Source organism: Geospiza fortis, unplaced genomic scaffold (assembly GCF_000277835.1).
Source record: "Geospiza fortis unplaced genomic scaffold, GeoFor_1.0 scaffold166, whole genome shotgun sequence".
Taxonomy (NCBI): Eukaryota; Metazoa; Chordata; class Aves; order Passeriformes; family Thraupidae; genus Geospiza; species Geospiza fortis.
The window spans coordinates 9497275-9523773 of NW_005054310.1; the positions used below are offsets into that span (position 1 = coordinate 9497275).

The 26499-nt window shown below is 37.0% G+C and overlaps 1 protein-coding gene across 1 annotated transcript in view; it reads left to right on the forward strand.

Moving 5' to 3' along the window:
* The first annotated feature begins 208 nt into the window (after positions 1-208).
* LRIG3 (leucine rich repeats and immunoglobulin like domains 3) overlaps positions 209-26499 on the forward strand; it is a 43087-nt gene continuing 16796 nt past the window's right edge. The window contains exons 1-11 of the mRNA XM_031055617.1: positions 209-288; positions 6928-6999; positions 7271-7345; positions 19523-19657; positions 20279-20422; positions 22325-22468; positions 22784-22927; positions 23352-23495; positions 24752-24832; positions 25390-25461; positions 25830-25901. Coding sequence (XP_030911477.1) covers positions 209-288; positions 6928-6999; positions 7271-7345; positions 19523-19657; positions 20279-20422; positions 22325-22468; positions 22784-22927; positions 23352-23495; positions 24752-24832; positions 25390-25461; positions 25830-25901 — 1163 coding nt within the window. The remainder of the gene's footprint in view (positions 289-6927; positions 7000-7270; positions 7346-19522; positions 19658-20278; positions 20423-22324; positions 22469-22783; positions 22928-23351; positions 23496-24751; positions 24833-25389; positions 25462-25829; positions 25902-26499) is intronic.

The window sequence follows — 26499 nt, forward strand, 5'->3', positions numbered from 1 at the left end:
GCGGCCGCGAACGGTGGTGGCGATAAGCGCCCGGCTGAAATGGGCCCGGGAGCGCTGCTCGGTGTCGGAGAGGGCGAGGAAAAAGTTCTGTTGACTTTCTTAGACAACGTGCAGTAATCATCACGTTAACGCTGATCGGTGTGTTGGGAAAGTTCCTATCGGTTTTCTTCGTGCAGTTCTTTATTCCTGGGTAGGTTTGGCTTTGGCGATGGTGCGGGCCCGCCTGGGCCGGTGCCGCCCAATGACCGAACCCAGAGCAGCGCGAACTCAAGTGCCCGCCGAAGAAAAGTTACTTTCAGTGACAGACTTTCATAGAAAAAGCATAAATTAGGTCAGCTATCTAAAAGCTTGAAAATGGCCGGGAGACTTCTCTAACATTTGTTTTTAATTGCTTGTCACTGAAAGATCTTCTATATTAGTCGTATTAATTTTCTATTACATTTTCAAAGCAGATCGAGATAAGGGCTTTAAAGTAAACAGGAAGACTTTCAATTAGTTGTGGCTAATTCTGTTCAATTGCCTCGTCTGGAGGTCATGCTGCTTTACTCATGAGATGTGGATGGCTGTATTGACACCATATGGAACCGAACACAGGCATGGCTCTGGGACTTGAGTATTTCCAGGACTGGTATACGAAAGTGTGAGGGGAAAGAAACTTTTTTTTCTTTCTTATGTGATTGAAACATACAGATCTACTACTGCATCTGCTTTACATTCAACAACTGGTTTTGTTTTCTATTACATTTCATTCCTCTTAGTTTTTGAAGTGTTTCAGTATGCCCACTTAAGTTTTCTGACAAAACCTAAGGATTTTGTTTTAATACAAGGTAAACTTTATAGTTTAATTTCTTAGCTTAGCATACATCAATGCTGTTGAAATTCAGGTGGTAAATAAAAAGGGGAAAATCACAGAACCTTTCTTTTTTTTAGAGTTGCTTTAAAAAGCATTTTTCATTAGCAGTAATCCAAATTTGTTTTTTCCACTTATGTTCCCGAGAGACAATAAAACACATTGCAGGGCTTTTTTTGTTAGCACGAGGGACATTTTTCTAATTAGAATTCCCTTGGTAGTGTAAATTGCCCTTATGTAAGTTCACATTCCTTTAAAAGTGGGAGAAAATAAGTTCCGCTTGTATAAATAAGCTTTGGTCTGTTGTAAGAAACCCTGCTGTGATTACTCATTGGACAGCTGTGTCACTTGCTTTTAAACTCACAGAAGTACATCTTTGTAGGTGTCACCAAACCATGTGGTCTGGCCGCTTTTGTGTAAATATTTCTTTTGTTTGTGACAAATGCCTTAGAAGTACCCAGCTCTTTCTTCCTTCCCCTCTTAATAAGAACAAGGAAGAGTGTGGAGTTGTCTGTTACCTCCAGCTACCCCAGTACTTGGACCTGGGATTGTGCAATTTGGTAATTAATGCGTTCAGCTTTACATACACAAAAAAGGTTTGACTAGTTTGGATTATTGTTGCAACAAACTGCACATGACAAATTGTAAAAGACTGTTTATGAATTTTATTGCTATATGTCTACTATGTTTTCCATGAAACGCTATAGTGGGTATAGCCAAAGGCTAGTAGCTTAATTGCAGGCTTTCCAGTCCTCTTAAGAAAACAGCTTTTTTTCCACCTTCTTAACATACACAGGCAAGACCCCCAAGCAGGAGAGTGGAAGCTCTTCTGCCTGAGAAGGTCTAGGCCCATGTTAGGCTTTACATCTTTCTTTGCCCATCTGTGCTCACCCATATGGAGAGCAGGTTTTTGAAACTCCTGCTGCATACTTTTATGCCTTTTTTTGTTCATGTTCCCTGCTGAAATAAGAGTGACCTCAGAATGGACAAAGAGAGGGGGAAAAATGAACCTATGTCCCCTTCTTCTTGGTGGCAGGTGTGAGTCTGCTGTGTTGTATGGAAGTGTCTTAACAAAGTGGAGTGTAAACGGGCTATAATTGCCAGCTTCACTGTGGCTAGCTAAAAATGCCTTTTTCTATTACCTTGCCTTCATGAGAGGTAACAGTCTGCTGAAAACTGATAAACATTTATAATGGCTTTGTGTACAGATAGTTTTGAAGTTGGATTTCCATTTAATTCCAGGATGTGTATCCTGATATTGCAAGAATGTGGGGTTGTTAGAGGTGGTGGAGGAGGAAAAGTGTTGAGCATTGGCCAGAGTCCTCCATGTGTGCAAACTCCCGCTGGCACTGCAGTACCCTTTGCCAGGTTCACTTAGGAATGCTAGAACTGTCGGTGGGGCAGGAGGCAAAGTCTGAAAAATGGTTTTCACTTGTGTTTGTATTACATCTTCAGTATTTACATTTTATAAATCCTCTAGTTCTCTACCAGAATTGCCAGAAAAAAAAGCTGTATGGTTTTCACAGCTGTTTTTCAATATTTTCCAGACTAAAGCTTGAACATAGCAAGCTGATTTATGAGTCACTTTGGATCAGTGTCTTAAAACAGCTACAGCCTGGCTTTTTGTTTTTCAGCTCTGCTGATTTCTGCTGAATTAGCAGCTCTATAGGCCCCAGTGGGACTGATTAAGGAACTGTTGCTGGATTTGCATTTTAAAATTTGACTTGGGGCTCAGGTTTCTGAGTTCTCTAAGGAAGAAGATGATAATTGTGACTAAGTGTTGTAAATTAAGTTAGAGTCTAAAAGTTATATCTATAAAATGTGTGAAGAAGCACTTACTTTCTCCCTCTATGCATTAGGCTTCCTTTCACTTTTTAATCACACAAACATTGATGTTCAGAGTTGTTTCAGCTAATGTTGGGACTTGTGAGTTACAAAAAATGGTCACACAAACATAATGGTACAAAGAAAATAGTTTCTTTCATAGAACAGGTTCTTTGAGTGTAAAAACTATGGCATGCTTTCTCAAGTGGAGACAATTCTACTTAAATGTCTAATCACTTCTATTAGTAATGTGAGGTGAAGAACAGATATATATGCTTACTATTGCTATAAAGACTTTCTTAATATGTATCTGATTTCTGGCTTTTCAGAGTATGTTCTAGCTTCTGTGACTTTTAAGGTTCTAGTAGCAAAAGTAATCACAGAGGGAAGTTTCTTCTCTCTTGCAATTTGGTTTTAACATACAAGGAAAATTCTGAAATGGAAAGCACATAGTACTAATGTTTGAACCATGTCAGTTCCATTTCTGTGAAGGAAAGCTGGAATTTAATTTTCCAACTTTTTGTTCATACATGTTTTAAGGTATGTTGAGAAATGCATTGGACTGAAATAAACTTGCAGCTTTTCAACTGGGATGATAGATTTTTATGTTTAAAAAAATTGTGCCAATCCAATGCTTGTAAGTTTGAAGAACTTCTACAGCCTTAAGCTTCACTTAGATTGTTAGTAAAAGGCAAATATTTTAACTCTTGGTTCACTTCCAACCACTCTGATTGAACTTAAAATGTAACTTGCAAGGCTTTTTTTACCGAATTTTCATGAAGTTTCCTATGCCAGTAGTACTGAAGTAATGTTTAATAGCATATTTATAATACATATTTTATGCAACGATTGGTAGTCAAGCATATATACTGTATGAAACAGGCAATTCAGTATTGTCTGAGGGTTGGGCATTTTTTGTTGGTTTTTTTGCTTTGGGATTTTTTTTTTCCATCTTGTGTTTGACAACCTGGTGTAAGTAAACCAGGCATAAGAAATTTTTATGTATGTATTTTTTAAAGTAGGTGCTACTTGGAAAATGTGAATGTATCTTTAGTGTTAAAAAGCAAACACCAAAAAAAGTAGTTTGAAACCTAGTGTTAGTTACGCTCACGGTTGCCTTGATAGACTCCAGATGGATGTGAGCTTAAGCTATGAGTGAAAGTGTCTGGCTCCAGTGTGGTGATCATGCACAGCAGTGGTTGTAATTGCAGGATTTTTATAGTTTAAGGACTCTGCCAGATTTTTTTTTAACATGTTTTAACTCCAGCAGAACAAATCTACTCACGTCTGTTACTGTCTGGTGGGTCCTTTAGGCAAACTTGCCTTAAATAAACCTTTTGCCGAGTTTTTAGGTGAAATGAAGAAATGCAGGTTTTTAGCACTAATGTTGAAAGCTCTTTGTTGAAATAATTACTGATTCCTAAGTCTTGTCTGAAGCGTGAACAACAGTAACATGTTAAACACTAACAGCCATAACTTAACTGAATTTTGGCTGTTTATTTGCATAGTTCTTATAATCCCTACAGGCTAAAGCCAAATATTGAATTAAGTTTAAGGGCAAAAACTGTCTCTACTCTGCCTTTAAGGACCAAGTTAGATTGCTGTCTAGATTTTTGTAGCAGCATACTTTTTCAGTATTTACACTTAAGAATGCAGTGTGAGATTTTCAAATCTGTGCAGCTAATGCCTTCAGATGTTAAACAAAGGGTTTTTTCTCTAGTGTATGGCCTGGAGTATGTTTGCACTAGATTTTTAAGTAGTGAAAGATGCAGTCTTCTAACTTTAGTGTGGTCAACCTAATATACAGGAGACCTCAAAATCATAATGGTGGAACTAAAATTAGTGGGCTTTTGAAAACATTGACACTGTATTGGTTTTCCATTGTTAAGAGGAAAATCTGTAAGGGTTTAGACACCTGAAAGTCAAGGCACAGATATATATATATATCTGAATGCTTGAGTCCAGAGCTCAGTCTCTGAAAACATCCCCTTTGTGGCCACCTGAAGGTGGTGGAATGTGTTCCCTTCTGTAGGTGGCTCTCCCCCAGCCCTCAGCCCCTTCTTTTGTTCTGGAAAATACCGTTCACACCTGCAGCTCTGTCCTGTGCAGTCCTGGCTTGGGAAATGCAGCACATCTCTTTTCCCTGCCCGTGGCTCGGAACCAGGCTCTCTTGCCACAGCTCAGCAGCTCGCTGGGCCTGGTCCAGTTGGCTGGCTCAGAGAACACCTTACAGCTGAGCACTGGTGGTACCCCTCATAATACCCATGCGTGCCTGGGATTATTTTTTATACTTAATTCTTATTATTACTGGAGGATTTTTTAATTGCCAACTGTAGGAGAGGAACAGAAGTGACGGTGAAACTGTCCTGGCAACATTGAACGAGTCAGTTGGAGGAATCTAAACCAGAGTTTTACTATCCACAAGTTCTGCTAAGGAAGCCTAGGTGCCTGGCTGGGTTGCAGGATTACACCTGTGTCTGGGGATGTGGAGTCATGGATGCAGGGAAACTGTATTTCTCTGGATCTGTAGGTTTTCAGGGCTTAGTCACAGAGCAGAATACCTAGCATAGACCCTGAACTTGCCTTTGTTTAAGCCAGCTCTGGTCTGTGTGCAGCAGGGATATGCTGTTCATCAGCTTTCTTCAGTTCTGGGGCTGTGGATGGAGAGCAGACATGTCCATGGCAGTCAGACCTGTGTTTGGCGTGCTCAGCACAGATGACTCTACTGAGTCATCTTACCCAGAAAAAGTGAGGAATCATGTAGTTTCTACATAGATTCAACTTGAAATGACGCTTCATGCATGTGTGGCTTGATGAGGAACCCAAGTATGGTGGTCCTTAAGTGCTTAATTAGCATGGGGAAAAGTATCACGGAGTTTGAGCATGAGCAACTTTTTTAAAAAAAAAATTGAAAAAAAAAAGCACCCTTTACCTGATACTACAGCTGCTCACTGCTGACGTGCACTGATTCATTTCTTTATGTGTCTGCATTACAAACACTCACTGGTGTGAATTTAAGAACTCACTAAAATAATGTAATTTTTGTTGGCTGGCTTGAATAAATGCACTGTTTTAACTTGGGACTAATGCTTGCAGATGGCTGGATTGATGCTGGTGAGGTAGTGATAATCTGTAGTAGGGGAACAGAAAAGTGCACGTTTTGGTGGATGAGTGACTGAGAAGGGGGAGGCCTTCAACAGAGCTAGTCATGGTCACAAGATGAGTTGTGGGTCTGTACTACTTGTGCAGAGGTTTAGAGAAGTGCAGGTTTGAGTTTCTGCAGTTAGCTTTTCTTTTACTTTATGGTCACTCTCATTTCTGTTATGTTTCCAGTACTTCTGAGGCTACAGCAAAAATTTCTTAGGACTCTTGTATGATGTCAGGTGTTTGAGAGGGTAAAGATGCATGGCCCTGTAAGGAAAAGTATTTCTTGTGGTCAAGAAGTGTTACATTTTTAGTACCTGGCTTGTTTCGTAGCAAATGCTGCAAAGGTGTTAACAGTTGCTTATAAGCTGCATCCATATATATTGGGATCTTCAACATGGCAGAAGCTAAGGGTTCAAGCTACTTCTTCAAGGGTAATTAAGTATGAAGTGATATTAATATCACCAGTATACAGACATTTTAAAACTCAAAATTAGCCCTTGCTATGTCTGTTTTCTTCTGCTATTTCTTAAGATCTCTCTTGAATTTGGTTATGTGGGAATGGTGTCCAGAATTTTGTGGAAGCATGAAAATGCAGTTGCGATTTATGGGTGGTCCTCATTGTGTATTTGTGAGCTATGCATTGCTTTTAAGATGTGTGTGAAAAGAGTGAAGTATTATGATTAACCCAAGGAATGAGACTGCAATGACTATTGTTTTTGAATTTTCCTTGTTGAAGTAACGAAGAGCTTGTTATAGCCACATTTTTTGTTGTGAGGGGATGTGGGAGAGCAGTTGCTGGTTTGTCTGAGTCAAAATCTTAAGATATTTTCCATGGGTCCTATGTACATTCCAATGAACAGTTCTATATTGTTCAGAGATACTAGGAGTTCCTTTGACACTGCTAGCAGTGATCAAGGTATTTGCATTTGTATTTGTATATTTATACCTTGTGTAAGCAAATGAGTTTCTATTCTAATTTTGCTAATAAAAAAAATCCTTTTATGTACTTGGAGACAAGTGAGAATATAATTTGGATTGAAATTGCACTGCTTTACCTGATATCGTATGGCAAAACTGACAGGGTGTTTATTTTTGTAACCTCATAGGGACTTAAGTCACAACAAATTATCTTCAATCAAGACCGGTATCTTGGATCACCTTCATAGTCTTCAGGAAGTGTAAGTTAATTTGTCTTAATTAAAAACCATACCAAAACATAAACCCCAACCAAAAATACCCAACCTGTGTTTGTGTATGCTAATTGTATAGTTGTTTCTCTAGGGATGGTTGCTTGAACAACAAAGATACTTGCTGTTCTGATATTTTACATTAAGTGAAACTGGAATTATTTTTTAATTTCGAGGTGACACAGTTCAGCAGTTTAGCAAGTCTAATGTACATACTTCTGATTAGCATCAAAGCTAACTCTCCCTTTTGTAATATTAATAGGAAGTTGAACAACAATGAGCTGGAGACCATTCCAGATCTGGGACCAGTCTCAGCAAATATAACTCTTCTGTCTTTGTAAGTAAATCTTACTCTTGTCCCTGTTTAGTGGAACTAACTCTACTGGGTTCATGGAAATATGTGAATTACAGAGATTAAAGTAAAATAATTGGAAATAGAGCAGCTTGTGGTTAGGAAGTCGATTATGTCATATTATTTAGTAGTTCTTTAAAATGTGTATAATTGAGCTTAATCCTTGTAGGTTTTGTACTTCCCAAATACAAAGACTGCATTAGAATTAATTTATGTTGTGGTAGTACCCAGAAGCCTCAGTCCTGTTGTGCTAGGCACTGTATGAGCGTCTGTAAATGTTACACAAGCTTGTATAGTGCTGTCTTTAAAACAAGACTTACACTCCATCGTTATGCATCTTGGCTGAGATCCTGATGTGTTAAATCATGGCAAAATTCCATGAATTTCACTGGACAATACAGGGAAATCCCCTTGAGATGCAGCTTCAGAACAAGTATTTAGGTTAGAAGATGTTTTGCCAATGTCTTGAAAAAATTTTTGGAGGCCATTTTAATGTGTGGCGCATTTTTTCTTCTGCAGTTAATACGTTAAATTGTGACACATGATTGTGTCCATGTTCATTGCATTTCATGAAAGAACTGAGCAGGTTACTTGGTTTTCATTTGTAATATGACTATAAAGTTGTAAAAGGTATACAGAACCCATAACCAAAAAAGCTGATTTTAAAGGAAATCTTATTTCTGATGTTTTAATGATAAATTAGTTGGATTTCTTTTCTGTGATTTAGTTTCAGTAAACTGTTGAAGGAAGGTGTAGAAAAGTAGCTACTATCATGCTATTAGTTTAAAAAAAAGACCTGATTTTCATGTGTGGGATTTGTGTTTTATCAATGGGAATCTAAAGTGTCTGAAGCTAATAATTTGTAGCCCTCTGGTCAAATCCTGTCCTTGAATACAAATTGCAAGTTACCTTTCTTGAAGAATCCTGAAGGGTTAAAACAATACAATAAACTTTGGAAAGCTGTTCAGTTAATTAAATTGATCACTATTCAATTGCTTACATCTGGTGATTTATAGGGGTTTGTTTTTACTCTAGGCCTAGGTCAGCCAAGTCAGCTGGTGCAGCCGCTGTGTCTGGGCTGCACTGTTTGAATAAGAACTAAGTGACATTTGATACTGATGTGGTTTCTTACAGATCAGAATCAGAAAAGAATGAAAGAAAAAGCAGATGGTGTCTGACAAATAACTGTTGAATTTAAGTACATATTTTATTTTGTAGTAGCTTTGGCATTACTTTTACACTGGCATAGCATTCTGTAGTTCAAGCAACTAATTGATCTAAAAATTTTATTTCTTTTCTATATATATATATATATGTATGTATATATATATATATTTACCACCTTGCTAAGGTCCTTTTTACCACAAGGGTAGAAATATTAGCATAATAAAGTGGTTTATATAATCTTGCTTTTTTTCTGAATTCTTAGCATTTCTCCTTTTCCTGGAAACTCAACAATTGTTGTTTAGAGGAAGCTAAAATCATTCTTTTGCAGCTGCGCAAAAATTTTGGTATTCCTTTGAGAGAATAAATAATTACCAATCACTGTTGAATTGTTTGTTTCATATCCTTATGTCCCTGGCTTGGAACACTTACTCAGGCAGTCAAACATGAAAGATCTTTGCTATGCACTGTATATGCTAACACTTGAAAGAAAAATAAGTATTTTCTAAAAGCTTTTATCACACTACTAATGCAGTTAAAGTTACTGTGGTTGAGTGTTAGCTGGTTTTCATTCTAATTCTGTGTGTGGATAAGGAGATTACTGAATGTAACTGTGCTGCAGCTAAGATTTAATACCTATTCTACAACTACAGCAGAGATTCCCAGAGTTTAATATGGCAGAAATAATTACTTTAATGTTTTGTGTTAACTTACAAATTCCAATCTACAGTAGTCAAGATATTTGTTTGTTCTATATCAAAACAGATGAACATAGAACATAAAATTAAAGTTGTATTGTATTGTCCAAAAATAAATCATCTTGTCTCTTTTGCATGGCTTTTCTTTAAAGCCTAGAGTAGAATCATAGAATCATTTAAGTTGAAAAAGACCTTTAAGATCAAGTCCAGCCATTAACTCACCACTGTCAAGGCCACCACTAAACCATGTCTGTGGAAGCCACATATGCACATCTTGTAAATACTTCCAGAGATGGTGGCTTAATCCCTTTCCCTTTGCAGCCTGTTCCAATGTTTTGCAACCTTTACCATGATGACGTTTTAGAGAGCAGTAAGGTCTCTCCTGAGCCTCCTGTTCTTACTGGTTGGATATTATTTATGTAAAGATACTAAATTTAATTTAATAGAAAATAGTATAAATAAAGAGAAATAAGCACATAGCTACTTGGCATAAAAATATATGTGGTACTGTGATAGCATAAGTGGACAAATAATCTAATGATACTTTTTTTTTAGATGTGAAAAAATACATGTATTTGTTTTTTCTGTGGTGGATGTTATTTGAAGGGAACTGATTTAATGTATCTTAAGTCATGTGAAGAGAACACATGTGGAGCAGTTAGAATATAAGTTTTAGAATCACTCTGTAGAGAAACATCTGATGACCTTCTCTAGGATTTTAAACTTCTATAAGAAAGGAAGTTGTGAAGCCTTTCCAAAGCAAACCACTGTTTCCATGTCGAATCTTTTTTTTGGCTTTCAAATGATAGCAGAAAAGAGGGTGATAGTCTTCTAGATTTGATTACTCTTCTTATGAGATACATATAAGGTGGTTCAAAAGCCAGCTTTTTTTTTTCTAAGGAATCTTCAAGGAATGCTGTAGAAACGATACCCTCTTTTCTTGCCAATATCTACATTGTTGAAGAAACTCTGTTGCAAGATTTTTTTATTTCACTTGTGAAGAATTCTCACTGAGCTGGGGAGCCTTAGAATTTTACCTGTTCTGCAAGAATTTTCTTGCCCTGCAGAGGAAATTACGCTGCTGGTATGTCTCCACAATAGTGCAGGTATCCTCACACAACCATGCCACGTCTGAATTCTTTGAAGGATATAAACAAGCATGGGTGGATTATCATGTTAGTCCAGTTTCCATTTCTGGAGCTACCTCATTTCTAGCTATTTAGTTGATATTTTATCTAAATGAGATATTTACATACTAATGAATTATTCAGGATAAACATACCCAGAGCAGGAGATGATCCCAGTCTGTCTGTAACATGAAACAGCAATGCTAACATTTTGTTTTTACCAATGCCAGTTGAGGGTTGAGCATCTTGGGAATTCAGTATCAGGCAGGCACACCCCCTCACCACCACCCTGGGAGATGTGTCAGTGTGAAGGAGTGAGTATACAAGGATGTTCAGGCACACTCTCCTTACGTGGCTGGAGATGTATCTCTGATTTTATTCATGTGATGATTCTATATCTTGTTAGAGCTTGTGAGCCTCCTGGGAATCTGGATACTACTGTGACCTATGTGGGTGGTAGTTTGGGGTATATCTGGTCAAGAGGCATAAGGCAAGTCTCTGAAAATTAAATTGCAGGTGTTCTTTTTGCGCAGCCACCAAGCCCTTTTATATACCTTCTATAAGAGAAGGCATGAAGAGAACAGTATATGAACTCAGGAAGAGGGAAGTTCGGGTATTTGCCAGAGATTGTCAGCACAATAACTCTAGCCAGGAGCTCAGGTCCCCCACGTGCTGGCAACATAAGCTTTTGAGGAGAGTATTGGATTTAACAGCTGCTTACCACAGGTATATAATGTGCAGACTGTACACCTGGTAGTGTATTTACCTATCCTTTGAAGTAAAATATGTTAGAAGTTTTCTGGTTTGCATTCCTGAAGTAAATGTAAAAACAGTTAAATTAATGGAGAATTGCCTCAAATTTTTGTAGTAGAGAATTATTCATTTCTTGGAGAAAAAACAATTTACTTTTTACTGTTCCAAGATAGGTGGATTGCTTTTGTATAGGTACAAAAATGGGCACTAATGCTCTCATTCAGGAGAACGAGTGAAAGTTCTGAGTATTGTTTCCATTCCAATGACATTGCTTATCCAAGATGTGCCAGTTCTGTCCTATTTATCCTAAAAATCTGTCTGAACCAGTGATCTTGACACATGAGAAGAAAACTAAATACTGCCTTTCAGGTCTATTGCAGTTGTAGTTTTGGACCTAGGGGAAAAATCCAGAAGCAGATTGAAACCAGATGGTGTAAGTACAATAGCCATGTCTAGAAGTCTTGTTTGGTATTTTAATTACCAAGTACTATTTGCATAGGGGTTTTACTTAAAAATTCTTCTGAAAATGTTAACTACTTCTGATTTTACTAGTACTTTGTAAGGAAGAGACTGATTTGCAAATTCAGCAATGTTAGGTTAGATTTTGTTTAAGGATATACAGTTTAGATAAGAAACCCGTGCTATTTTTACTTGCAGAGTTTAAAAAAAATACGTAGTGTTTAGCAGTGACTATGAAGAGACAGAACAGCTTTGGGTATTGAAGTATCCTGTCTCTCCAACTAGAATTTATTGTTGTTATCAAAACATATGTGTAGAACTAGTGTTAAAGCCTCCATGTTTCTTATTACCCACATCCAGGGTATGTTCCATAGTAATGCACTTGTAGTCAGTAGGGACTAGAAGAGCTATACATGCCCAAGTCTTTAGGGCATATAGTGAAATTCTAACATTAGACTAGTTTTCAAGAATGGAATGTTTTAAATAGACTTAAGATTTTACATTTTATTGAATAGGAGATATTTTATTTAAAGGCACTAGAGCATATGGCGTAGGTGATTCAAGTTATGTTGTAAGGGCTGATCATGTTAGTCTAGAACACAAACAAATACTTGGTTGTAGTAAAGTCAGAGAGGAAAATGTAGTGGAAGTTAAAGGGTGCATGAGTGATTCACAGTTCAGGAATGTTTTTCAAGTCTTACATTAATATGTGTTTTATATTAGGTTCCTGCTTCACTACTTTTTTAGAATGTGAAATCTTCTGTTTATGAGAGACATAACGAAAATGTGACATGGTAGAGATTTTTCTCTGCTGTGCTGGGGGAATCCTCCAACTCTATCGGTACAGGAAGCCTTTAAGGCAGGGACTGTTCACTTTTGAGTTCTGAGATACTTAAAAGTGCTGCCAGAATTGAGGCAGCTTTTTGAAATGTGGCCATGTGTTTATTAGACAATGAACAGAATCCACAAGCCACTTCTCTGAAGGTTTTCTACAGCCTTTAGTTTGTAAATGTCTTTCTGTCAATATATGCTGAATTTAAATTTACTGACTTTGAAGATGTGTATTGTCCTGGATGTTTAAAATGGTAAATGAACAAACGGTACTAACAGAAAAGGTCAGGAGATAAAACAGGACAAAAGAACTGTAAAGTAGCCAGTCCTAGGTGACTGCACAGGTCACAAGTTTTCATGGTAAGAAAAACTATTGCACCTTTAAATTTAACTTTCTGATCAGCCACTACAAAATTAGCTTGATTACTTATCTTACTTTATGCACAAACTTAGTTACTGAAGAAAAGTGGCAATTAATCCCTTCTACTATTGCAAAGGGATTTTTTTTTCCATATTGTGTGTGCCCTTCTGTTTAAAATGTGGAAAAGTGCATTTATGTATGTGATTTGATAATGGGCATCCCAGATCAGGCTTCAAATAGTCATATTGAGAAATAAAATTCAACTGATTGAAGCAAACACTCAAAGTAAATCATGCATTTGTCCCATCTGACAGTTTGGAAACAAGAGTGATAGTTTGCGCTTTGTGACAGTTACTTAAACTCCTGTGAAAGGCCTTCAGTAAAGACAGAAGGATAAGTATGAGAAGTTTGCCTCTGTGTCATCTCACAGTGGTCTGGGAGTGAAAGCTGTGTGTAAAATCCAGGAGAGCTCTGTCTTGGTAGGCAGTTAGAAAGCTGCAGTCACAAGAAAGATGTTTAGATGAAACTCCTGAAAATGAAAGCTTACATTCACTAGGAGCCTTTCCCTTCTATGCTTGCCAGAGAAAGTGGTATTGTTTGTTTATAAAGCTAGCATACTAAATGGGAATCTGGATCCCAGTATGAAGAAAACATTGGTCAAATATTTTACATCCTTGTCATCTCTTCAGCTACCACTTTATTATGGGAAGGATTAAGATTTGGATGCTGCCTGGAAGAGTTTGTTTTGAAGAATGATCGAAAGAAGGGATAGAGGAATGCCAGACTGGGCTTCAGCCATAAGGCTACTTGGAGAATGTCCCAAAACTGAGAGCGGTGGTAAACCATGTGTGACTTGGTCTGAAGTTGTGAGCAAAAAGCTAGAGCGAGTAACTTAACTGAAATTAGTTCTTGCAGTCTTTGCCATTTGGTGTGGAAGTAAATGAAAGAATTTGAAAAGAAACCTGACTTACTCAGGCTTACAGACATGGAAACTCGTTTTTTATGACAGCAGTTTAGGCTGAATGTGCTTTTGCAATGAGAATGGAAAAGAATGCAAATTTTATGAGCTATTTGCAGTGGATAAATCTGTCATGATTTTCTGATCAGAGTGGTAAAGGAAAAGGTGAATTAAAAAGAATTGTAATGGACTACAAAAATAGAGAACACTGTTCTGATATGACAATGGAAGAGGGGTAGGAATTTTACAGAGGAGTAGGGCATATGATATGGAAAATGAGAGAAGTGAGAAGGAAATTGAGAGGTCAGGCATAAGTTTGGATTTTATTTTAGAGAATTGGTGGTGGTTTTTGCAATAGAGCAGTAAAATCACTTGTGCCTTGAGTGAAGGAGAAGTGGATGGGAGAGCATTACTCATCTTGAATGATTGAAGTTAGGGGTACATCTAGAGGGGTGTGCAGTCTAAACTGCCTAGACTTTGGTCTGCACCCTCTAAAAGGGAGGGTTGCTCTGTAATGATAAAAAATAGGTGTTTTTACTTAGGAGCTCTGTACATTAGATTAGAAAGATTGTGTGTAATATTCTAGGGAACTATACTGATTTTATCTAGATCATATTTTAAATTTTCCAAGATTTTAGCATTAACTAATTGTCACACAGCTCACCAAGTCTGCAATGGGCTATTCCTGTTGTCAGCTTTTGCCAAAATAGCTATGCTTGATTTGCTTTTGTTTACAGTTGTTAAAATAAAGGGATGAACTTACACATTCACTTGCCTATCACATGCTAGGTAACTTGTGATTATTTTGGAAAAGCCAGAAAACTGAATTGGAAACAGACATCAGGGTATTAAGAAGAGAGTTTGGAAGGAAAACTTAATTAGTTGCATATTGGTACTATGACTGGAATAAGAAGAGAATTGTTATGGAAGTATCATGTGTTTGAAAGTTTGGATTTGTCTCTTCTTTTTGATGAGGAAAACGTATCTGATCACTGTTTCAGTCTGCATCTTTTCCTCTTTCCCAGTTTATGTTTTATTTGGGAACCAATAAACCTTTGGTTTCAAGTTCTGGACAGGGTATCAGTATCCTACAGAGTTCTGAGTTTTCATTTTCTGTTATGCCTGTGTAATATAAAAACACGAAATAGAAAAACCGTCTTTCTGACATCTGGCTTGAAAGAGTAATGAGAGGCATGGATCATGAAATGAAGGAGACCTTCAAAAGAAGGAACAACTGCTTGCCACAAGGAAGGCAAGAAGCTCATGTATGAGGGAGGTATCAGACTTGTAAACCTACCAGTAGAACTGGAAGTGAGCCAGAATCTAGGCTCTATTTCTGCTGATTTTGTCTTAGAGAAACAGTTTCACTTGCAATACTTCTATGACTAACACAAATATTAAAAAAAAACCCCAGACTTTCTTAATTCAGTCCAGTTGGGTGTCTTAATTGTGAGAAAAGCATGTAGTCCCATTTATATCAGAGGCTGCTTTTTTTGTAAGGGTAGTGTTCAGCTTAAAATTTCAGTATTTTAAATAATGTAATTGTTCATTGAAATGTTGCTCAGTATTCAAATGAGTAGAAATTGGAGAAAAAAAGAACATTTTTGCTCTTCCTGAAGTAGTACTTACTGAGGCTTTCTTGATAAGAGTTCCTTAAAGTTGTCTAGTCTGATCCTAAAAGCCACAAGGTATGTGTCTTCCAGCATTTCCAATTACAGTCTTGATTCTTTGTATTTAGTATAATTTGTTTTTTCTTTTGCTTCAGTTTTCTTCCACACAGTGTTTTTACATCATTGCTCCCAAAGGAGTTTGGGAGGGGAGGAGGGGGACTGCAAGAAAGAATGTGCCAGCTATATGAATATGATGTCAGCTAGTGAATGATGGGAAGAGCAGGTGAAAAACCCAGAAAAATTTAAAAAGGGCTGTGAGTTGTAGTGGCATGCATTGGAGACCACCCAGAACATGCTCAGGTGTGGACTGTCATGTTGGTTTTGTAAGGACTCTGATATGGCTGCCTCCAAAAGCTTTAATCTGGTCAGACTATGCATCCATGAAATTCCATGTCTCGGCCTCAGCACTAGTCAGAAAGATGCATCCAGTGCTAGCAGAAGGCTTTTTTGTTTCCTCTGTACTCTTGTTTTCCAGTAGGAGATTCCACTAGGGCTTAGTTGAGGGACAGGAGGTACTGTATTAGTCCAGTTATACACATATGTTAAGACAGTTACTTAACATCTAACAGTTAATGTGGAACAGGCTGCATGGACTCTTCTCCAAAGTTGTCTTTCTACACAACTTCTGTACTAGCTTGCTTCACCTCCAGGCTCCTACACATAGTCTTTGCTAGGATAGTAGGGTGAGATCCAGCAGAGAAGTTTTCAAACCACTGCAGATCAGGATACAGCTGGAAGAAAAAGTTACACGGGAAGTGCAGGAGTGTTTTTTTGTGCTGAGATTTCAAAGAGAAACAAAAGACAAGACTTCAGGTCCTAATCTGTTCCTGCCCGGAATTTTCCATGTTATGGTGTGCACGATGAGTTACAATTTATCAGGACCATGAAGCTTAGGTGGATATTTTTCTTAGGTAGGAAACATTTCATACTGACAATCTTAATCAAGAGACAGTATGACTGTCTCATATCTTTAAAAACTGGGGGGTGGAGGAGAGTGTGGGTATTTCAGCATTTAAGAGCTTTTATATCTGAAAGGTGTTAACTGGATGCTCAACAAAATTGATACAGAAGTTTCTGACTTGCTTTGTATTTCCCCAGAGTAAGGAAATTAAAAGTCATTATATCAGATATTTGGCAGCTGGTTATATAGAATGAATCTTAAGATCAGGATTAAGAGGGCTGTTAATTAAGAGGATTTCTGGCCTATTGGTACGTTTAAAGTCATCAATGTTGAGGAGGAGAGCTAAGGTTTCTCATACCCATAATCAAAAACTGGTATTCTCTCTTAAGCTGGTACTCACACTAAGTAATTAAATCAGGCTGTATGCACTCCTGGTCATTGGCTTGTGGGGTTTTTTGCTGCAAGTCAGGATATAGGCACTCAAATTGCAAAAGGCACGTTCAAATTCAAGTAGATATTTTTGGTGGGTTTATCTGCATTCCTTGGTGCTCCTGCTGCTTTAGCTGTGACAGGAGAAGTTGTAAGGAAGCTGCAGCATGTTGCTGGTCCTTCCACATGAAGAAATTGTTATCAAATTGCTGCAGATTCGTTTCTGGGCAAACTTGATGTGCTAATTTTCTTGTTACAGGGAATCTCTGTTTCTCTCATCTCGCCTTGAAGGTCTGTGAAATTAAACCATTGGAGCTCCTTTTGTCTGAACATAGCAATAGTACCATTCACAGGAAAGATTTTCTTTTGGCTTTTCTTACCCCCACCCTCCTCTCAGTGCCAAAACTTTTATGTCATTGTGTCCACCTTTGTGCTCTTTGACCGTTAGATGGGCTTGTGTTTTCAAACATGTCCTTCTTGACTAATTTTGATGATGGTTTGGCAGTTACGAGGAGGGTGATACACTGTTCTTTTCGATTTGCTTAAGTGATAATTATGAAGAAAAATCAAATTAAAGTGTCTCATTTTAAATAAAGTAGAGTCTTAAAGTAGAACTATTTGGATCTCTTCAGTGCTGAATAATCTTCCAGTGCTGAATTATTATATTTACATTCTTTTGAAGAGAAACTGGACTAGGGTGTTCAGAGCAATAGGGAGTGAACTGTTCAGCTATTTTGCAGCTGAGTAACTTCTACAAATACGATTAAGCAGGAAGGTGCAGTGAGGGCTGGTTTGATTTTGATTGTGAGATGGGCTAGGACTGCAATGTGTAGTGCAGTTTCAGTGAGCAAAATCAGTTGCTCGTCACTCCTCAATATGGCCTTACCATCTCAAAAAAAGAAAAATGTTCCTGAAGCAAACAAGCTGCAGGTTTTTTGTTTGGTTTTGTTGTAACTTGGTCTGTGTCAGGTAATTTGCCAGTTGGTTTAAGTGCTACTCTGAAGATGGTGTAAGAGTTTTATTTGGTTCCATTAGATCCAACTAAAGTTTGTAATACAGGGGCTATTATCCTGCCAGTTGTGAGGAATTTCTGTTTTATGGAGCAATGCTGACACAAAGACAGTACTGTGCAAGCCGTCTTATAACTGAACACTTTCACACTGCAATTTAGGAGGTGGGCAGTTCAGGAAATTGCTGGCTTCTGCTGGAGCACACTTTTACTGCAAGGAAAATTTTATTTGTCACTCAAGTAATTGGCAGTTTTAATACCTTGTTAGTAATTACCTTGTAAACAAACTAATGCATAAAGGCAAGGCTCTATGACCTGTTATGTTATCTAACTCACATTCTTATTTCGCCAGTGGAACTGACACAGGGTGGTGGTGTTTGTTGTTGTTTTTTATTAAAGTAATTTGTTTCCATTTATTATAAATACTTTCAGCTAAGAGTTAAAAAATGCAGTGTACCTATACCAGACAGCCTAAGGAATGAAACATGATACAAGCTCAGCATTGGAGGGGCTGCAGGATCACTTACCCATTCCCATATGTGGTCGGAAGGCCCATTAATCTCACTTCTGGTTCAGTTTGTGAGTTAGGACTTTTTTGTCTTGAGCAGTAGTTCCCCCACACTCCTTGAATACATGAGAGTTTCCATGCTGCCTTAATGTGCGGCTTACTATTTGATCCAGAGCAAGTATTTCCATTAAAGGTAAACACTTCCCAGAATTAATATTCTTGTTGATAGTTTTACTAAAATTGCTTTTGCCTGCAATCTCTAGGATCTGGGAAAAGCTCCTAAATCTTGGTAATTATCAAACAAGGTATAGAGTGTACCACAGCTAGAATGACTTGAACTTACAAGGTAACAAGAATTATTTCAGGTTACATTTGTTTAATTGGTTGGGATCTGCTTTCACGTGTGTAGTCGTAGCCCTGAACAATAATGCTGCTGATGTGTGGTGTATGATTCTGTACATCATGCAGCTGAGGTGGAAAAACTGGTAGGTTGCTGGGTATGAACATGAACTAGGGTCACAGGAAAAAGTTCATGTGTGAAAGTGGAAGAAGGGATGTTCCTCAGAACAGACTACAATGCCCACATCTTCAGATTGTTGCATACTTTTTGTTGTGGAATTGGGTGTGATGCTGAGCTGAAGTTTGACCAGACATGAAGTCCAGAACTCCTGTAATGACCTCTAATATGCAGAATTTTTCTTCTTTGCTAACTCATTAGAAAAATCTGTGGATTGGAATACTAGGTCTAATTCCACAATTACAGAATGTTTTTCAGGGGGCTGTGTTGTCATCCATCCTTTATAATCTAGCTCTGTGTTTTTTTCTGGAAATTCAGATGGACATCTCTGCCAAGGACGTTTTCAAAAAACCCCAAGCACTGTGTTCAGCTACTATGATATTAATTTGCTTAAAATAGAAAACAGCTCTGACTTTATTTCATTACAATGCTGTGGCATACAGCAAGTGCCAGATATTTCTACTGTTCAGAAATAGGTGATTATAGTGTTTTGCATCTCTTTTTAAAAGCCATGAATTGAAGTAATTTGATTATATTGCATTTTTTTTCATCGTTTCCTGGAATTATATTTTAAGAAATATTAATGAAAATTTATTTAAGCTATTCCAATTTGTGATTTTGGATTAATATTATGCATAGAGAACATACCTTATTGCTTTTCTGTAATTCAAAATTATTTTCAAGTAGAGGAATTAAGAACTAATATTTGCCAGGGTTGTGTAGTGAAGATGCATTTACTCTGGAAATGACATTTTGTCTACTGCCCTTAAACTTCAGGACCAGTAACAAGATTGCCAGCATTTTGTCTGAACATCTGAAGCCATTTCAGAGTCTAGAAACTTTGGACTTGAGCAACAACAACATATCGGAGCTAAAAATTTCATCATTTCCGTCATTACAACTCAAGTATCTGTAAGTAATTTTCTTTTTCTTTCAGGTTACTTTCAAATATCTTGTTGGATAATTTAGAATGGCAGTTGTTTATTAAGTATTAAATCTTCTTTTAATTGGAATGACATTAATATTCCTACCTGTCTAGTTTAACATAAGCTACTAACATGAATGTATGAGTTGTTACAATGAGATGTTTTGATTCATTAAAAAAAGCTAAGGCCATTATCTTGAGATGAAACAAATAGATGTGTCTCTTGAGAGAAATAATTATGTGATAAAATGAATTTAAGTTCCCCATGGATAGTCTAGTTTGTATTTATGTGGAGTTGGATAGACTTCTTGTGAATACACTTCAATTCTTATTCAGGAATATTAGAATGCAAGATATACTGACTGATAAAAAAGTAACAGGATTGCCACATATTGTCTTCTTCCATTATCACACTCTGGCAGAGTAGAGTAAAATGATGGTGGTGAAGTACTATTTGACTATAGAAGAAGCTGTCAGGAGCTCTAATTAATATGAAAAAAGTCCATTTATAAATAAGTAAGCACCACAAGAGGTTTGTGTTTCGCTACTTGGTGTTAAGAATTTATTAAAAAACTGTAAATTTAACCTTCTAGACATTGTTTCAACAGGTATATTAACAGTAACCAAATAACCTCTATGGAGCCTGGTACCTTTGACAATTTGTCTACCACACTTCAAGTATTGAAACTGAACAGGAACAAAATTTCAGCAATTCCTCAAAAGATGTTTAAACTGTCCCATCTGCAGCACCTGTAAGTGTAACCTACAATTGACTAATTCCAAAGCACTGGCAGTGCTTGAACTTTAGCCTTTAATTTAACCAGAGGCAGAGTGAGACAGACAGAGAAAACATATTACTACAACCCTTACTAACTGCAGCATTGTACTGAACAAAACTAGTCTTATATGTTGGTGAGATGTGAGCAGTCTTTGTGTTTAAAATTGTGTTTGCCTATTAAAAGTTAAAAAAAAAAAAAGACTGGAAAAAGGGTAGGAGCAATATTTCTGTAAAAAAGCATCAGGAAAATAGTAAGTAAAGTAAACTTATATAGTTCACTGCAGCAGTCATTTACTTTGTGCTTTCACAGCAGAATGAAGGAAATTCATTTGCTTTAAGATGGCATTGACAATAAGCAATATGCTTGAATAAATAGACCTTCAGCTTTACTGACGCAGTGCTGTCCATAAATGTTTTACCAAATAGATAATAAAGTTATATGAAAGAGACTGTGGGACTTGTTTTAGTTGGAAAACTTAGAAAGTGCAGAAAATGGACAAAAGAATGGGTTGCACTTGTCAAATCCTGGATAATTACTTTCCATATCAGATAGTCAGGAGTTTAAAATTACAAAGTCTCTAAGGTTAGCCTTGAAAGTGATAGGTTATAAGAACGCTGAAATAGTAGGGTGCTTGACACTTCTGGAAAGAGTGACTGTATTTCTTCTGTATACAAGTGCTGGAACAGTTTTACTCAGGCCTCAGTAGGAAGAGTATGAGAACAGTGCTGCAAAGCTCATGATTTGTTAATGATTTTGATAGACTTTCTGATCTTCAGATTCACTTCAAATTTTGGATGTTGATTATATTCTTGCCTAAAAATGTTCCCTTTGTTCATAGTTGTTATGCTGACTGAGTTATGTTAGGTAGCTTATCTGCAAGGAAGGCCAAAAATTTGTGTTATCACCTGAAAGTATTCGAAGAAGAGTCAGGAAGAACTAAAGCCTGTTCTTACTGAATGTTCTTCACTTTTTATTCATATTTAAACACAGGATAAGAAGTAGGGTTCTCCCTCAGGTCTGTTATCAGGTAGAGTTTGTGTCAGACTGCCGTAGAGAAGCTGAATTCTTACAGGGTTGTGACTCTGAAAAATGGTGATGGTATAAATGTGGGGAGAGGATTATTTAGACCTTTACTTTGCATGAGGAAATGAGTTTTGAAAGGAGAGATTCTTCCTACTTTGGTAGACCTAAGACTTCCTTGAAGGGGCAGATGATCACTCCTTTTATTACCTTTTGGTAGTATTGTCTAATCCTGTCACTGCATCTTGCTCTCCAGCTAGTTACACCCCAGATCTCCCTCACAGGATACACAGTGCTCCCAGTTTCTGACCTGCGCAGGGTGAGTGTAGTGGCAGAAGAGCAAGTGCCAAAACCACTTGAGAAAGAGGGAAGGCACTATGTGTAACTGGTTGTGGAGAAGGGAGAGATGTAATGAGTGCTTGACTACAGATACAGAAATAGATCACCAAGGATGTTCAATTTTGTCTCATTATCACAACTAAAATTTAACTTTTTTTTTACTGTTTTTTGACTGCAATTACAAACCAGCCTTAACATCTCTACTGCTGGATAAACACTGCTCTCAGTTTTGAATTTGGGGACAGGATTAACCATGACATTCTAGGTCTACAGGGATTCTTTAAGTCTGAAAATCAGGGAACTACCAAGTACTTGTTCTCAGTATCAGAAAGGCAGAACAGTATTAACATGGTTGAACATAATGTGTTACAATAAAATATTTTATTTTTATTACTTCTTGTCTTTGTTTCATGTGCAAGAAAAGTGTTTAAATAAAGTTGTTTCCAGAGAGGGAAGAAAGGTTGTTGGCATGTAGGTAAAATTACTGTGCTGTAACTGCAAATTCTATTGATGCAGGGAGCTGAATCGCAACAAAATAAAAAAAATAGATGGACTCACTTTCCAAGGACTTCCTGCTTTGAAATCATTAAAACTGCAGAGAAATGGGGTTATGAGGCTTATGGATGGTGCTTTCTGGGGTTTGACCAACATGGAAGTCTTGTAAGTATCAAAATTTTGCTGATAGGTTCTGCTGATAACATATTAAGTAGATTTGCACAAAATTAATAGAATTGTGTGATAAAATTTAAAGGTGTTTATGAATTGAATTGTTTTGTTGTGGTCTGAAAAGGAGCAAGCAGTCAGTAGTGAATGTGTAGAACAGCACATTTTAAATGCGTGCATACAACTCAAGATTTAAACAGAGGCTCCAGCTATCTAGCCAGTGTTGTGAGGTCAGAGGTGGACCTGTGGCATAGCATGCATGCTGCTGAGTTTCTGAACCTTATGTCTTTTTCTGTTTGTGGGTGTTTGTAGGCAGCTGGACCATAACAACTTAACAGAGGTAACCAAAGGCTGGCTTTATGGCTTACTGATGCTGCAGCAACTCCATCTCAGCCAAAATGCCATCAGCAGGATCAGTCCTGATGCCTGGGAATTTTGCCAAAAGCTCAGTGAACTGTGAGTACCTTTATTCTCTTCCAGTTTCAAAAGCCAGGTACGTGGCAAAACGTGAGCTTCTTAACACTGATCTGTGAATTTTTCGTAGCAAAGTTTCCAAGATGACTACAACTTTGCTGTATAAGACAGTTATATCTTGTTGAAAGAATTTGGAAGTTAACTGAGATTGCTCCATTTCACTGTAGCAGTTGTACTAAAGCTGTAACAGTAATTTTCAAATGAGAGAAATTAATTCTGCAGTAATTTGTGAATAGTTCAAAACAATGCAAAATGCTGTGTGGTCAGAAGTGGTGTAGTGGGTTCTGTGATAATCATCAGGGGAAAACTGGTGTTTCGCCCCTGAAAATTCACATGGGTTGAACTAAGTTAAATAAGCACTGCAGCATGAACATTAAAATGCTTTTTTACCCCCTTAAATTTGCAGAGATTTGACATTCAATCAATTAGCAAGGTTAGATGATTCAAGCTTCATTGGTTTAAGCGTGCTGGTTGGACTGTACATTGGGAACAACAAAGTAAATTACATTGCTGATTGTGCCTTCAAGGGACTTTCCAGTCTACAGATTTTGTAAGTTGACAAACTCAATTTTTAAGGTCAAAACCTTAAGAAAAATCCTGTGTTTATAGGTTATTTCTTTTCTTTATGAAAGAGACAAGAACATTTTGTTAACTTCCCCTGATCAGTGAATGATTTTCTTACAGTAAGATTTCTTTCCAGAATAGTTGAGAAAGGGAGGAGTTCCTCTTCTCTTAAGGCTGTGCACAGTGGATGATGGTAACTGTGATACAAACTTCCAGTAGCATTGTTGTGGGAGAGGCATATCTCTTGAAGGCAGCAAGCAGAGCACTGCTACCTACAGTTTTAGGGATCTGGATCATGGTTGTGTCTTAACTGAATCATTTTCTCTCACAGCAGAAATAAGAAGACAAAAATCATTGTCATGACTGGACAATTGCTTTAAGTATCACAATATGTTTTTGAAATAGCATTTCTTAAAGGAAGGGAAAGAACCCATCTAAATACATTCCTCTTCATTAAAACCTTCCCATTGCATACCACTGACCCATCTGTCAGCCAGATGAGCAAAACGATTGCCTTTGCCTCTAGGCTTTATTTTCAGGGATTGCTCACATACTCACACTTAGGGCGTTCTAGAAAAGATGCTAATTAGGGGAGTGTACACCATGGTTTTTAAGAATATAGAGAGTTGGAAATCATAAAGAAAGGAACTTAGAGAATTGTGAGCTGTTTAGGTATTAAGTATTAGGCAATTTCTCCTAGATTTTTCTTTCTCCTCCTGCTCAACCCCGTAGATTGTTTGCAGACAACACTGTTCTGTACACGAATCTGTAATCTCTTTATGCTTCATAGATAATTAAGCAAGTGTTTTGGGATGTTAAAATTACTCTGAGTGTTAATATTAAGGACTTAAAAAGACATGAGGATGTTCCATTTCAAAGGGACAACAGTTGGTCCTTTCCCTTCCTGCAGGGCATGTTTTCTTAAATAGTCCTGTATCTGAATACCTTTGGAGGGGTATGTGGTTTGGTTTGCTCACAATTCTAAAAATTGTTGAGTTTGTGATCTTTTTAATTATCAGTGGGAAAAATACTAATAGTCTTCAAAGTCTCTCAGTAAAAATTGAAGTGATAAAGTTAATCAGGAAAAGCTTCTCTTAACCCACAAAAAACAAGTGAACAAAAATCCAACCTAACAGAAAGCTATTTTAGATTTTTTTTAAGTAATACATTCTGTTGAGAAAGTATGTACCTTGTTCTTTTTAATAGCTTTTGTGGTTTGATTTCCCCTCCCCTCTTCAACAGGGATCTGAAAAACAATGAAATATCATGGACTATTGAAGATATGAATGGGGCTTTCTCTGGCCTAGATAAACTTAAGAAGCTGTGAGTATTGCTGCCGTATTTGTATCTCATCATGCCTAGAAAAAAGTAGGTTGTTATATGTCTTTCAGAGGACAAGCCCAGCACTTAAGGATATTAAATTTTCCATAGCAGAAATGATTTTTCTTCTCCCTTAACACTTTGTTCTCTATAACATCTTCCTTTTCAATAAAAGAAAATAAGTCTTTCATATGATAAAGGCATAGTGGCAGACTTAGTCTTTAGTAAGGTAAAGCAACATCCAGTGGAATTGGCTCCATTGCATTGAAATTTTCAAATGCAGATTTATGAAATTAAAATATGTTTATAGTTACACATTTAGAATAATCCATGTCACTTAACACCTTAAATGTCTTCTAAAATCATTGTAGAATCTAGTTATTTATTCAAGGGGAATAAATTAGTATATTTTAGATGTGATACATTTTGCTGCATAGGAAATAGGTGAGTGGTGAATTCTAGTCACAGTTGAAAAATAAATGCCAAAAATGCAATTATTCAGCTCAAAAATACTCCCATTTAATTTCATTTCTTTTGCGTCATGTGCTTAAATTTTTCAGGATGCTCCAAGGAAACAGGATTAGATCCATTACAAAGAAAGCATTTTCTGGTTTGGATGCACTTGAACACTTGTAAGTCATAGAAATTCACATTTAACCCAAAACAGGAAAAAAATGAATTTTGATGCTAACTGAATTTAAAGTAGGACTAACAAGCTTTACTTATAACTTGGGATAAAATACACTTACCATGGTTGCTGCTGTCATCTTCAGAAGATTTTTCAGTTTTGAAGTTACACTGAGTGTGAATTTTGGAATTAATGCAGAAATTCTTACATATTAAGTATGCTATGAAACTCCTTATTTGCATCTCTTTTGATTTTGAGCTCGAGCTTGAGTCCTTTGTATATGACTAAAATAGCAAATTATTGCTTGAGTCTTAAATCCATTCAGTTTAATAAATCTATTATTCTAATCCTATTTTTCTTTTTCCTTCCTAGAGATCTAAGTAACAATGCAATTATGTCAGTTCAAGGAAATGCATTTTCACAAATGAAGAAACTTAAAGAGTTGTAAGTTTCTATCAAAAGGCATAATCTCTATTAAGTATATAGATGTTATCTATACATATAAATGTATTTAAAAAAGCCTTCTAAGACATCACCTGGTGCAGTGATAAACCCCTGCTGTAATCTCTCTGAAATAACATAAAAAGTTTATGCTAGTGTTTTGGGGGTTTTTTTCTATTTTTATATGATGGGTGTATTTAAGTGAGAGAGTGTAGGATAGGAGACTACATTAAATTTCTGCTACATTAGTTGTCTCTAAAGTCCTTATTTTAAATTGGGTGATCTCTAACAGGTTTTAGATAAGGGAGACTTTAATGTAATGTACTCTAAGACTAGCAGTGCTGGACCAGTGAAATGCAGTGCTATAATTCTTCTGTAAAGACCTGATCGTCACTGCTTGTAATTGGCTCCTTCTCTCCTGTAGCAGCAGAGAGACGGATCTTCAGAGAAGTCGTGAAGCAGTCACTGTGAAAAACGTGTTTTAGTGAGGATGAGTTTTTGTCCTCTCACCCTTTTTTTCTGTTGATCAATGCAGAGCAACACTGGCTCACTGGTTGGGTGAAGAGAGTTGTACTGAAAGAGGTGACATCAATTTGGCAGC